This window comes from Peromyscus eremicus, chromosome 4 (genome assembly GCF_949786415.1).
Source record: "Peromyscus eremicus chromosome 4, PerEre_H2_v1, whole genome shotgun sequence".
NCBI classification, from domain to species: domain Eukaryota; kingdom Metazoa; phylum Chordata; class Mammalia; order Rodentia; family Cricetidae; genus Peromyscus; species Peromyscus eremicus.
This window is the reverse complement of record NC_081419.1, coordinates 140,333,573-140,348,048: the sequence shown is the minus strand read 5'-3', so window position 1 is coordinate 140,348,048 and position 14,476 is coordinate 140,333,573. Positions and strand designations below refer to the sequence as shown.

Genomic DNA, 14,476 nt, shown 5'->3' with positions numbered 1-14,476 from the left:
TAGTGGTTCACAATACAAACACAAACGGAATTGTGCAAACATTTTGGGCTCAGAAGGGAGGTTGAGTTGGAAATGCCGGAGAAAGAATTTAACGCTGACTGGAGGCACAGCAGGGTCTCTGGTCCCAAATACAGACATCTTGTTGCCGAGTGAGTCTCCTCCTGAGAGGAATTTATACTTGACCCCGCCACCTAATGAGCTGCTCTAGAGGTGATGACAAATCAGACTCTTCTCCCCTGGCTGTGAGCAGTTACCAAAGGACAGGACCTCAGTCCCAGGGGCCTTCTGAGTGGATTGCAAGGTGACTTATCCTTTCAGGAGATAACGCAGTCACATACTGTCTTGTCCTACTGTGCTGCTTCAGAAGTTCAGTCAGCGTTTACTTCAGAGTCTGACATGTGGAGGAGAGGGCGGGACTGCTCTGGAGACAAGTGATGGGGACACCACTTCAGATGGAAGAGCACACTTTGAAGTGCCAAAGCATGTCTGGCCCTGTTTACTACATCCTGTCATTCAGATGCAAAGCAGCATTTTTCAAAGGCCAGCAGAAGGACCGATGAATTCACACACAGAACAGGACAGTGCCTGGCACATAAACAGGGTCCTATGGTGCAGCCCTGGATGGCCTGGAACTATCTATGTAGATCAGGATAGGAGCTTCAAACCCAGAGACCCACCTGCTAGGATTAAAGGCATGTGTTACCATGCCCAATACCTCATTTCAGTTTTGTTTTGTTTTTTTAAGATTTATTTATTTTATGTGTGGGTGTTATGTCTACAAGTAATTCTAGACACCAGAAGAGGAATTAGATCCCATAGGACTACAGTTATAGACAGTTGTGAGCCACCATGTGGGTACTGGGAACAGAACCTACGTCCTCTGCAAGAACAGACAGTGCTCGCTGAGCCATCTCTCCAGCCCACATTCCAGTTTTTCTTTTCTTTTTTTTTTAAAACTTATTTTTATGTACATTGGTGTTTTGCCTGCATGTATGTCTGTATGAGGGTGTCAGATCCTGGAGTTACAGACAGTTGTTAGCTGCCATGTAGGTGCTGGGAATTGAACCCGGGTCCTCTGGAAGAGCAGTTAGTGTGCTCTTAACCGCTGAGCCATCTCTCCAGCCCCACACTCCAGTTCTTAAAGCTACTTTTCAAAATAAAAGAGTAAAACACCACATGAACAACACTAAGAGACAAACCAGAGAAGTAACTGGAATTGATTTGCAGAACAACCACAGCCCCGGGTGGATGTGACAGACACAGAGCCGGCTCTCACAGACATGGAAAAAGGCTCCAGTCAATCATAATTAAGCAGAAAATAGTTCCAGAGACATAGAATTTTATTGAGGTATTCCTAAAGATCATGCAACCAGGAGCAACCTTAACAGATGGCAATCTGGAAACATCCATCAAAACACCAAAGGCTCTTCTTACCCTCTAACCCCACTGCTAGTTAATTTCTAGGAATTTTCTAATGACATGTATTAAAATATGTCATGCAGAACAGTACACAAGGGTAACAGTCACAAATGAAGTAATAACAAAACAAAAGTATCCATTATTAAGATCCACTTCAACAAAAATGCATCTATATATTAGGGTAACAGACAAGAGTATGAAAGAATGTGAAAACGGTGTATTGATAGTGAATGAGGCATTAAGTGGAAAGGGAGTACCGCATACTGTCCTGTAACTGGCATAAGGAGGAGAGGAGGGCACATGTGTGCCGGTACACGTGAGAATGTATACGTGCATGTATTTGCAGGCATGTGGATAAAATGACCTGAGAGAGGCTTGATGGAGCCTGGCAACACCGTGGCACAGGAGAGAGGAGGAGCAGGGAGAGCAGTATCCTGTTGGCACTTCTGTGCTTTCCAAATATCTGAGTCACATAAATGTGTTGTCCAGTTAAAATAAATACATGGAAACACACCCAGAACAAAAGAGGTCTTACTTGCATATGGTGCGCCCTTCCAGCTGTCGTCCGTGGGGTTGGAGAACTGGCTCTGTCCTCTCTCAGAGGCATTCCTGTCTATGCTACTTAAAGACTGGCGGTCCAGGTCCACATCCTGATATAAACCAGAAAAAAAAAAGACAATGTTTGCTTGTCTTTGGTGTCCAGCCCAGACACGACTCTTAACACCAATGGCTCACGCTAAAGTTAGTTAAAATCTCACACTCTCCTGTTTAAAGTCAAGACATTTCTCTACACATTATGATGATGAGTGTGACAGATTTTTAATTAGGTCAAGTTCGAAAATAAATCAGCAATGTTGTAACCACTGATAGTAAGATGAATATTTAAAGACAGAATTAAAAAATAAGAGGCCAACAAGATGGCCCAGCAGGTAAAAATGCTTGTTGCTGAACCTCACGACCCAAATCTGATCCCCAAGACCCATGTGATGGAAGCAAAGGACTGACTCCTGCAAGGTTTCTTTTTCACCTCCACACGTGTGCCTCAGCAGACAAGTACCCCCCCTACCCCCCCACACCCCCCACCCCACCCTCCACACACACAGAGGAGGGGAAGCAGAATTCAAAAAGAAGAAAATGCTTATATTTATTTTAGGTTTTTGGAGACAAGGTCCCTTTATGAAGCCCTGGTCTACTATACAGCCCTGGAGCTCACTATATAGACCAGGCTGGGTTTGAACTCACAGAGATCCAGCTGCCTCTGCCTCCTGAATGCTGGGATTAAAGGCGAGCACCACCATACCAGCAAACCCAGAAAATGTCTAAATACCATGCTTTACTTTAAACTGAATAAACTCTTGGGACAGTGAGACAGCTCAGCAGGTAGAAGCACTTGCCACTATGTCTAATGTTCAATCCCTGGAGTCCACATGGTGAAGCTGAGAAGCACTCCTCTAAGTAGTCTTTTGACCTACACACACACACACACACACACACACACACACACACACACACAATTTAAAAAAAGAATCCAAAAATAAAAATTGAATAAATTTTGACTCCATCCATCTTCATGTTTAAAGCCCAAATCCTTTAAAAATCTAATGTTCTTAGTGTTATTTGGGAATGCAAATGAATAATTCTCAAATTCACATATCTTCCTGAAGTAGTAAAACAAAGAATTTTTGTTTGTTTGTTTTTGTTTTTTTGAAACAGGGTTTTGGGGTTGGGGATTTAGCTCAGTGGTAAAGCGCTTGCCTACCAAGCACAAGGCCCTGGGCTCATTCCTCAGCTCCGGGGGGGAGGGAAAAAAAAAAAAAAGAAACAGGGTTTTCTCTGTGTAGCCCTGGCTAAGTAAACAACGAGCTGTTCAAGGAACTCAGCAGAGAGCTGGTCCCAGAAGGAACAAACTTTCAGTAATGTGCAGCCCCTGAGAAGACCATTCTCAAAAAGACACAGAAACATGCTCAGGAGGCTTTGTGCCCATCTATCTTCATTTCACCTGAGTGCAAGTCCATGGCATGTGCAGACACAAAGGACAAGAAATGCACATGGTGACTTCCACTGCAAAAGGAGCCTTGTTTAAGAAAATACTTTTCTGTACTTTGTAGGAAACGATAAAGGCCTAGTTAATTCTTGGGGGGATGAGGCAGAGGGTCTGGAAGTCAGAGAGACCTGCCTGCTTCTGCCTTGAGCACAGGAATCAAAGGTGTGCACTATCATACCAGGCAGGTATGTTAATAGTAGATCTTGTGAATTTTTTCACTCCCATAAGAAAACTACAAACTATATAGGCTGACTGATGTTGTATGATATTTTCTGTTCTGACAAACAAAGTTTGCCTGGAGAGATTTGATCCCAGCACATGGAAGGCTCCATGCCTTTAATCTCAGCACTAGGAAGGTGGAGACAGGAATATAAGGCAAGTAGAGACAGGATCTCTAGAGCCCATTCAGTCTGAGGATTCGTAGAGAAAGGATCCCCCATTTGGTCTGAGATTTCATAGAGGTAAGAAGTCTCTCTAGTGGCTTGCTGCTCTGCTGCTCTGATTTCCAGGCAAACTTTATTTGTCAGAACACAAACAAAATATCATATAACAGACTAGTGTTTTAAATTATATTTTACTTGCTTATTTTATGTGTTGGGGTGGGATAGGAAGGGGTCGTGTGTGCCATGGTGTGCCTGTGGGGCTCAGAGGACCATGTGGGTCTAGGGCACTGAACTCAGGCCATTAGTCTTGGCAGCCAGGGCCTTACCCATTGGGTCACCTTGTTAGCCTAGGCTGACTAATCTTATTAAGATATGAGGAGAGAATAAAGGAGCCTACCAAATGTTTATCGGAGGACTCTTCTTCCATTCCCGCAGGTCTCCATGTCAGCAAACTTAAGGGAGCAGGAAACAAGGCAAAGATCAGTATAAGTTGCACCCAGGAGCCCGGCAATGTTCCCTGAACACAGGAACACAGTAACCGCCTTAGCACTTACACATGTGGAATGGTGGTTTTGAAAATGTCCAACATGCAATTGCAGGTTTCATCCCAAACAGCAGGGCTGAACTTCTCTCCGTTGGATATGACGAGGTTCTCTAAGCAATTAGTGCCTGATCGCGCCAACTGCTCGTTATCTGCAAATCCAACAGCGTCTGCCATTAAACTTTAACTGCTGTCCTGACCAAACCAAATGGGATCCAGGTCTGATGGATCCATGGTCTTTATCTGATGTTGTGAGGTGAGGATTGTAGCTGGAGGTCTGTAGGCTTTGATGAAACCAGGCTATAGAGAGTCCTATATTACAGCTGAAGTCACAATTTGTGAAGAGACACAAATTGGGGCTGGAGAGACAGCTCAGAGGTTAAGAGCACTGGCTGCTCTTCCAGAGGATCTGGGTTCAATTCCCAGCACCCCCATGATCACTCACAACGACTGTAACTACTACCCAGGAGATTCCTCTTCTGGCCTTCATGGACATTCGGCACACACATGGTACACAGACATACATGCAGGTAGAACACCCATGCACATAAAATTTAAAAAAATTAAAAATGCATATTTTTAAAGAAACACAGTGATTCAGTCAGTTTTGCTAGTAGGGGCGGAGAAAGATCAGAGTTTTGTTACTTTAATTAACTGGCTCACAAACAGGAAATGGCTGAAGATACAGAAAAATCATGTTTCTGATTTAATCACTAACAACATTTCCAATTTTTGCCATCAAAATAATATAGCTGTTTGCTGCTTACTTAAAAATGGAGTCACTTTTCAAAAATCTTAATTGAATTTAACTTTGCCCTGGCCAAAACGGGATCCAGGTCTGACTGATACATGGTCTTTACTGATATACACGAACATGAACACATAACTACTCAAACAAAAGGATGTCCACTGATGAAGCTGTTGATCTTGACTCCAAAAGTACTTTTAAAAATACTGTACTATAAAAAATTACAATCATATAAAATTTGAAAGTACAAAAGCACATCTCATCTTTTAAAACAAAAACAATGAAATCCATCTTTAAAAATATGCTTTATAAACCAACCTGGGAAGAGACTAGTGGATTAAATTGCACATAGTATCCCTTGGCATTACATCTCTGCTTTCACAGACAGAAAATTCCTGTTCATTAGACTCTGTAAGAGGAATGTTACCCCCCTGACTTAATGAATACCTTGTTTCACGCACCACTGCAGTTGTGCAAACACATCAGAGAGAAGCACTTCATTCAAAGCCTCATAGAACTGGGTGAACACGTCACAAATAGCATACAGAGCGTGATTGCAGGTGGTCGTCATCCACTCTGATTTCTGAGGGGAAAAAAGAAAAAGATGGATCTTCAAAACCAACCTCTCCGTAGTGAGATGGCTACTCTTGTAGCTAGAACATCATTTTGCAGTAAGTATCAACATCTTAAAAGCGTCTACATCCACTCACTCAGAACCACTATCTACAGAAATAGTCAGATGTGTAAGCAAATGTTTACCGAGGAAGATGGTCATTACCATGACATTAACCCTCTGAAAACAGCATGATTTGGGGAGTGCTTGTCTGGTCCACATTGTCCCCACCTGTCACTTCACTGAGTTCTTAGGGCCCAGGTGATAGGACGAAACAACAAAGATGAGCAGCCTGCAGTGCTGGTAGGCACAGTGTCCAGGGCTAGGTGGGCAAACCACGAGTTAGTCCTCTCCTTTTCCCTGGAGAGGGATGCCCCAGGACTAGCTGACACTGGCCTAGGAGGGACAGTCTATCTGTCCACTTGTGTTTTCAAACCCGTTATCTGGCCACACAGTCGCAGTAAGGCCAGCAGGCTTCGGGCCCCATCACACCCACTCGTAGCAATGCTGTAGCTGTCACCCACCTCTGACTGCTGCTCAGGGAGTTTCATGTTGTCAAAAATTCGAAACACGATTCTGAAAAGGTCCTGCCACCAGTGCTTTGCAAAGGTGTGGCCATAGCTCTTCATGATCTCAAACATGACGGTGAGTCCTCTGGGGGAAAAGCAAAAGAGAGCAGGCAGGGAAGAAAACACCAAGACCAAGATGTAGGAGGGAAGGAAGCGGGGGACAAGAAGCTGGCTCATTTTAGTGATGCCCTGGGGATCTGTTACCTTGTGCGCACATCTAACTTGCATCTGTTAATGATGCAGGAGAGCTCAAACAGGATGGGAAACCAGCCTCTGACCCAGACTCTGTCACCAGGAGCCACATTCATGTCATCGCTCGTGTATTCTTGCAGTACCTGCAATGAAAACCCTTTCTCAGATGTAGCCTAAGCAAGCAGTAGGGATCAGAAAGGCAACCACACCAAGACTGAGGCTCCAGATAACCTCTGTTCCTCAAATTCTCTCTTCAGCAGCACAGAAGGGGAAATACCTGAGCCTGAGACACTGACCTGCCCACTAGAGATGTTATCCCCCGGAACCTACAGACTTGAGTAAGGAAGCTCACCAGAGCCCTGGGGCAGAGTGTTACATTAAGAACTGTGCTAAAGACCAAAGGCTGCTAACCAAGTGCCCAGAATCCCGTGTCCAGAACATCACTGTAAGACACAGTGCTCAACAGCAGCAGCTGCTGGTTACTCAGTGCTTGCTATGTGCCATTTACTGATGAGCTGCCGGGCACAGGCACTGACACCCAAGCGGATGCTGCACAGGGTCAGGTAGCCAGGGCCTTGCAGGCTTTCCACAGCCTGGTGCAAAGCTGCACTTCAACGGGGTCTGCAAGCACTCCTGGAGTGGGGTTGGAGTTGTCTTATCAACGCTGATTACGGAACATGAGGCAATTTCCCTCTGCACTTCAGTGAAGGATGTAAGGACTCATCCAACCCGACCTTCCTTTGGGAGCAGGTGTGTACGTGGTGCAAGTGGAACCCAGAGCCTTGTGCATGCTAAGCACACACTCTACCACCGAGCTCCATTCCCAACCCTCACTGGGGATTCTAAACTGTGCTTTCTCAAGTGTGTCCGTTTTTAAAACGAGAAAGTTGACTTGAACAATGAGTGAACACACAGAATATGCCCAGACTATGCCTGGCAGATCTAAGTGACCAGGGAACATTGGGTCTCAATGTCACCGCATCACAAGGAGCCGTTACGGGGCCAGCTACCTCATCAGATAGACTCTTCTCAAGACTGTGAAGAATACTTAAGGTTTGTATAGATCATTGTAGCTAACTGGGCATGTTTCCCTCATTTTAATGCTTTGAAACTGTTTCTTAAGTTGTTTACAAGTCTCCTGCAGAAAGATGAAACATATCAGAAAACCCAGACACCTTCAGAAGCAAACAAAAGGTGGCTATTATTGGAGAGGGTGGTGGTAGAGATGGGCCCTGTGCATGCAAAACTCTGCCACTAACTTCCATCCCCAGTCTACAGACAGAATGTGGAACTGTGATTTCTCAAGCGTGCGTGTCATAGTGGCCAAAATGTCAATTCTTAAAAGGGAGACTTGTTGTCTTTCTTGTTTTTGAGAAAAGGTCTATGTTGCCCTGGCTGTCCTGGAACTCACTATGTAGACCAGACTGGCCTTGAACTCACAGACATCCACTTGCTTCTGCCTCCTGCATGCTGGGATTAAAGGCACATGTCACCACTCCTGGACTTCTTGTTTTCTGAAAGCTCAATTTTTAAATTTTATTTATTTATTTGTTTTGTTTTTTGAATAGGGTTTCTCTGTGTAGCCTTGGCTGTCCCGGAAATCTCTCTGTAGACCAGGCTGGCCTCAAACTCAGAGATTCATCTGCCTCTGCCTCTCAAGTGCTGGGATTAAAGGTTTGCGCCACCATTGCCTGGAAAAGATCTATTTTTTAACATTAACATTAAGTGTATTTATGTGGGAGTGTGCACATGAGCATGGGCTTGCAGAGGCCAGAAGGTGTCTGGCCCCTAGAGCTGGGGTTATAGGCAGTTTTGAGCTGTACTGTGTGGGTCCTGGAACCAAACTCTGGTCCTCTGAAGGGCAGGCAAATGCTCTCAGCACTACAACATCTCCTCAAACCAACTGTTTTCTTTCATAAGAAACATGTAGCTTCTTGACCTTTCTGCCTAAACACGATAGCTGGCATACTGTTACCTTCTAGGAAGGTAGTCTGTGGAAGAAAGCTCAGTATGAACAACTGTCAAGTATGATGTGAGTACCTGGAATCCCAGCACTCAGTAGGCTGAGGCAGGAGGACTGCCTTAAGTTCAAGGCCAGCCTGGGCTACATAGTAAGTTCCACATTAGCTTGGGGTACACAGCAAGATACTGTTTCAAAAAACAGAAAAATTTGCTTATCTAGCTTATGTCTATAAGCATAAGGCTTGAAAGCAGAGGCAGGAGGATTATCATAAGTACAAGGCCTGACTGAGCTGCATCGTGAGATGTCTTTTTTTAATAAATTATCTATTTTTATTTCATGTGCATTGGTGTTTTGCCTCCCTGTATGCCTGTGTGAGGGTGTCAGATCCCCTGAAACTGGAGTTACAGATAGTTGTGAGCTGCCTTGTGGGTGCTGGGAATTGAACCTGGGTCCTCTGGAAGAGCAGCAGTGCTCCTGAGATGCTGTCTTTAAAATGCCAAAAAGTGGCTGGGCGGTGATGGCCCACGCCTTTAATCCCAGCACTCGGGAGGCAGAGGCAGGTGGATCTCTATGAGTTTGAGGCCAGCAAAGTTTGAGGTCTACAGAGTGAGTTCCAGGACAGGTGCAAAGCTACACAGAGAAACCCTGTCTCGAAAAATCAAAATAAATAAATAAATAAATAAATAAATAAAATGCCAAAAATGGGGGTGGAGACTGGCAAGAGGGCTCAGTGTTAAAGCACCAGTGAATAAGTCTAACAGCTATCATTGTTAAAAAAAACCCTTCATTATGAATAAAATAAACGCCAATGTGCTCACGTATACACAATAAGGAAAGGTAACACTACGGCAGCAGTCTTAAATGGACACACATTTCTCTTCTTTTTTTCCTTCAAGACAGGGTCTGTCCTGGAACTCGCTCTGTACATCAGGCTGGCCTTGAACTCAAGAGATCCACCTGCGTGTGCCTCCTGAGAGCTGGGATTAACGGTGTGGGCCACTATGTCAAGCCTTGGACACACTTTTCTAACACACTGGTGGGAACAGCTTTGTCAGCAGCAAGGGTCCTGCCCACAGAAACAAGGATGGGAGACCCACCCGAGGCCTCTCTGAGACATATTTCCCACAGAAGCGGATGAGCCGGATGGCCTCCATGCTGGTGTCAGGGAACGCGGCATTGCAGGCAAACTCCGACAAGCACTTGACAGCGTCCTGGAAGGAGTCGATGGCTGCAGGAAAGTGGTGCTGGAAAATGGTTGCTGGGGAGACACAAGGCAGCAGGGTTTGGAAATGGAGGTCAGAGACAGCTGCTTTCATGCAGCAGGGCCTCTGGAGGGGGCTTTTCATAGCTGCTCTACTGGGCCTCAATTTCTTTGACAAAATGGAGGAAACAAAAGTTACTCATTGTAGTTCTGTTTACAATGTCCATAGCACAAACATGAAACAGTAAACATCTGCTCCCACGGGAAAGAAGAGCTTCCTATGAGCCTGTCATGTTCTTGTCAACCAGTGACCCTGAGCCTTGTTTTGGCTGTGTTCTTGACGCCTTGTGTAGCAGGTACTGTTAAAGCATCAACACGAAACCAACAACCAACAGCACCGCGACTCCGGCCTACAGCAAGCTTGTCTTTGTGTACAGGACACATCACTGCACACTCAGGACTCAGCACCACGCTCTAGGCCATTTTCAAAGTGAAATCACCAACAGAAAGCATGAAAAGGTGAAAACTGGCACTTGGCAGACTGCAGAAAGGACCCTCACTTGCTGTGATGAGAGCTCCACCTTGTTCTAGCTCAGCTCAGAGAGTGTCTTCGGTGACTTGGATTTTCTGCTGCTCCCCATACCCATGTGTTAGCAAAAGACCACAAAAGCAGTGAGAGGAGGGCGGGGGGGGGGGGGGGGGGGGTTAGGTCTACATTGTAGCGAGCCAGCAGCTTCAGACACGGGACTTGCAAGGATTGAGAACTGGCTGTATCTCCTTCACTGGGCTGCTGTGAAGAAGAAAACATGCTTCTAACCCTGCCCAGCATGTTTATCCCAACACAGCAGAACTACTAGACCAAGGAAGCCCCTATAACAGTAAGATGGACAGCTAAGAAGAGGTCACCTGCTAGACTTCAAGAAGGATGTCAGAGGGGAGGGAACTGAGATACTTACAGACGATGTGGCCTGTGGTTTGGAAGGCCAGTTCCACAATGTTCCCATCGTGGTCAGAGGCTGCCTGGTGGAACACAGCAAAGATGTTCTTCCAGCCCGAACGGATGTTGGCTGCCTGGGAGCTCACCATCTGGGCGATGCAGCGGATCACCATGTCCCGGATGGTCGGGGACCTGGGCAAGAGGTGGAGGATGGGAAGACAGACACATGCTGCCCTTTCCAGTAGCACATTAGAAAATCATGTTTTGGAGCACATAGTAATGCATATTCGATCAGGCTCAGCTTCTCCTCCTACCCCACTGTGGAATTAGAGTGATCATTCTGCAATCACAGAACCATAAGGTCAAGAAGAAAGTGCTACTTGAGTGTCTAGCAGAAGCAAGGAGTGGAACCAGAGTTGGGACTGCCTGTCTCTGACATGGTTCATTGACAATGCACAGCCTGTGGGTAGAAGCAGGGTGCATAGGCCTGTGTTCACTGACCACATGGCAGCCATTCAGAGAAGGCAGAGAGAAAGCCCGAAGAGTAACGATACAACCTGCAGCAAAGCAGGGCTGATGCCTACCTGGCCAATTTCAAACCGGAAACACAACTCCTGGGTTTTTGTCACACAAAATGTTCAAACTTATTAGAGATATATACACGTACACACATCAGTGTGTATATGTGGGAGGATGCATACCGGGGATTCAAACAGGACTGCAGACATTCTAAGCAGAGACTAAACTAATCCCAAGCCCTTGGACTATGTGTTGATTAAAGGAGTTTTTACCAGTTGTTCAACCTACCACCAAGAAGAGAGGAAGAAATCCATCATGTGGTTAGTGGTGGGAGAGACTTTCAGACAGCGACAGGGAACGTGACCAAGGGTCTTCACAATAATGTGCATTACCTATTTTTCTTCATAATGTGCTCAAATGGCCTCAGAAAATCCTTCTGAAATCGGAAGTTGGCTAACTCTCCCTTCTCCAGAAACTTCATGGAGAGTTGCCGCAGTGAATCAACAGCAAAGATGGCCACATCTTCATTGGGGTTACAGCCAACCTAGTGGAACAGGAAGTGAAACGCAGGCTCAGTGGAACAGTTGTGGATGTGGGGCTCTACATCCCAGGCAGGCAGCCTACTGCAGACGCTCTGGGAGGCACATCCTGAGACAGAAGAGGCCTCTATCAAATGTCGAGTGTCCCAGAGAAAGACCAGCAAGCCTCCAGCCTCTTTCCTGGGCTGGGATTACAGGTGTGCACGACATTCTGGCATGCGATTATTCCTTCTTCCCTTTTAAGTATTTATTGATTTTGGCACATATATAGTATATGTACACATGTGTAGGGTCCTGTGTAGTGCATGTGGTGAGATGTTGACACCAGGTGTCTTTCTCTATTGTTTTCTACCTTACTGCTTAAGAAAAGGTGCTCGCCGGGCAGTGGTGGCGCACGCCTTTAATCCCAGCACTCGGGAGGCAGAGCCAGGCGGATCTCTGTGAGTTCGAGGCCAGCCTGGGCTACCAAGTGAGTCCCAGGAAAGGCGCAAAGCTACATAGAGAAACCCTGTCTCGAAAAACCAAAAAAAAAACCAAAAAAAAAAAAAGAAAAGGTGCTCACCAATCCTGAGCCCACCCATCGGCTGCAACAGCTGGCCAGTGAGCTCTAAGAGCTTGTCTCTGCCACCGCGTGGGGTTACAGATGCATACTGCCCAGTCCAGCTTTTATGTGTGCTGCTTAAATTGCTAAATGGACACAATATATCACCACATTTGTGGGTTCTAGGGATCCAACTCAGGTGTTCATGCTTGTGTAGCAGGACTTTGGAGACTGAGACACATCCCCAGCCCTCTGAATAGAATGAAATGTGGAGTAGAGAAATGAAGCCATGCCTGGCTTACTCCGGCAGCTATCTGTTTTAGAGTGGTTGTTTGTTCTGGATGTCTTTGGCTCGTCTCTGACTTATAAACAAATGAGTTTTCCAACAAGGTTTGGAAAAAGGAGTGGCAATGGGGCCCTTGTATAAGACATTCTGACACCGAACAGTGTGTGACCACGGCTCTACTACATCAGTAGGAGGGGACTGCAGGATTTCCCATGCCTCCAAGCTCCAGCATTTGTGTCCAGCTACTATAATGACATTTGTGGTGTTGGCCTGTCCTGAATGTGGGGTTATTTTTAAAACACAGTGGTAATAATATGCACAGGTTGTCTGCACATGGTGGTGCATGCCTTTAATTCCAGTACTTGGGAGGCAGAGGTGGGCAGATCTCTGTGAGTTGAAGGCTGACCTGGTCTACATAGTGAGTTCAAGGACATTCAGAGTGAGACTCTGTCTCAAAAGACTTTTAAAAAAAAAAAGAAAAAAAAGAAAGGGTCATATCCAGGCTGGACTAGCACTTGCTATATAGCCAAGGATGACCATCAACTCCATGCTGGATTAAAGGCATGCACTACCACATGCTATTTGTGCAATGCTGGGCACTGAACCCAGGGCTCTATACATGGTGGGCAAGCACTCTACCACCTGAGCTACAATCCCAGCCATGGGTATGGGATAGGAAAGTATTTTCATACTATCGGACTTTTAATTCATTCTACATGACTCCTATCCAAACGTAAGTACATTACCCCTATTAAGCTGTCCTTGATTTCACAGGGAAAACTGAAGTGATAGCAAGCCTCCCAAATGGGGCCGACTCTTCCCATTCCTTCCTTGTGGAATGCAGTGCCTGCTTTCGGTCAGCTGCTGCTAAGTGGTCTGTAGATGGAGCAGTTACCTTGTTGAAGTGCTCTCCAATGACATGCCATATCCGAGACCACTGCAGCCGGATCCGGCTCATGTTGTAGTAAGATATCTCCACAATCTTCTGCAGGCTGAACATCCGGGGATGGTGGGGGGAAGCCAGCTCATCCATGGACACAGCACACAGCCAGCGGACAAAGTCAACTGCAGGACGGGGACAGCAACACATGGGAAGCCTGGTTAGTGACATTCACACAATCACAACAGGAGGCACATACGGTTCTCACAAAAGTCAGACACATACCTATTGCATTTCCATCCAGTCTGGTAGAGCCGGTAAAAATTCTAGGGAGGAAATTGAAATTTCTCAAGTACTCAAAAAGGAAGAGAGAAAACATTAACAGTTAAACAGATTAGAAGTCACCACACCCAGAAGCTAATAAACGACGCCAGGTGTAGGTGGAGTGTCACTGGAGAACAAAATCATTACCTGTCCACTGCAACAACCACGCTCTGTGAGCTGGTTTCACCAACAGACTCCTGGAAGCTGGCCATCTGTCTTTTATCTACGCCACCACTCACCAAATTACCTAAAACACAATGCACAGAATCAGCAGGGCTCCAAACACAGCCCAGTATTTACAACAAAGTACTCAGGCTGAGCACAGTGGTGCACACCTGTATTCCTAGCTCTCAGGTGACAGAGGCTTAAGGATCAGAAGTTCAAGGCCAGCCTCTGCTACATAGTAAGTTTGAGGCCAGCATGGGACACAGGAAACTGCCTCAAAAAAGCAAAGCATACAAACAACAGGAAACACCCTTTGCCTCAAGCAAATACAAAGGACATAAATGAGAAGAGGAATGCAAGTGAAACAAAACTAAGAACAGACAGCTCCACTGCTGACAGAGTAACATTTGGGTTGAAATGCATCCTTGCTATAGGCTCTTGCTTGTAGATATCTCCCAGCACTTAGGAAAACAAGCAGGTAGACAGCCAAGGGCTCTTCTGCTGCACACTGGTGGGCTGTGCAGGGTTTCACTGCAGTCATCCTCCAGAGCAAACCAGAAGCAGTGCTGTCACGGCCCGTCCCCAGAGCTTGAACTGGACTGGCTGCACTGT

General features: G+C 46.0%; 1 protein-coding gene across 1 annotated transcript in view; it reads right to left on the bottom strand.

Annotated features, from left to right (window-relative positions):
* The window catches only part of Arfgef2 (ADP ribosylation factor guanine nucleotide exchange factor 2), an 83,371-nt gene that overhangs the window by 10,336 nt on the left and 58,559 nt on the right, over nt 1-14,476 (bottom strand). The window contains 12 exon segments of the mRNA XM_059261930.1: nt 1,955-2,069; nt 4,244-4,298; nt 4,401-4,539; nt 5,583-5,718; nt 6,273-6,402; nt 6,522-6,652; nt 9,570-9,730; nt 10,630-10,802; nt 11,522-11,673; nt 13,391-13,560; nt 13,661-13,701; nt 13,847-13,946. Coding sequence (XP_059117913.1) covers nt 1,955-2,069; nt 4,244-4,298; nt 4,401-4,539; nt 5,583-5,718; nt 6,273-6,402; nt 6,522-6,652; nt 9,570-9,730; nt 10,630-10,802; nt 11,522-11,673; nt 13,391-13,560; nt 13,661-13,701; nt 13,847-13,946 — 1,503 coding nt within the window.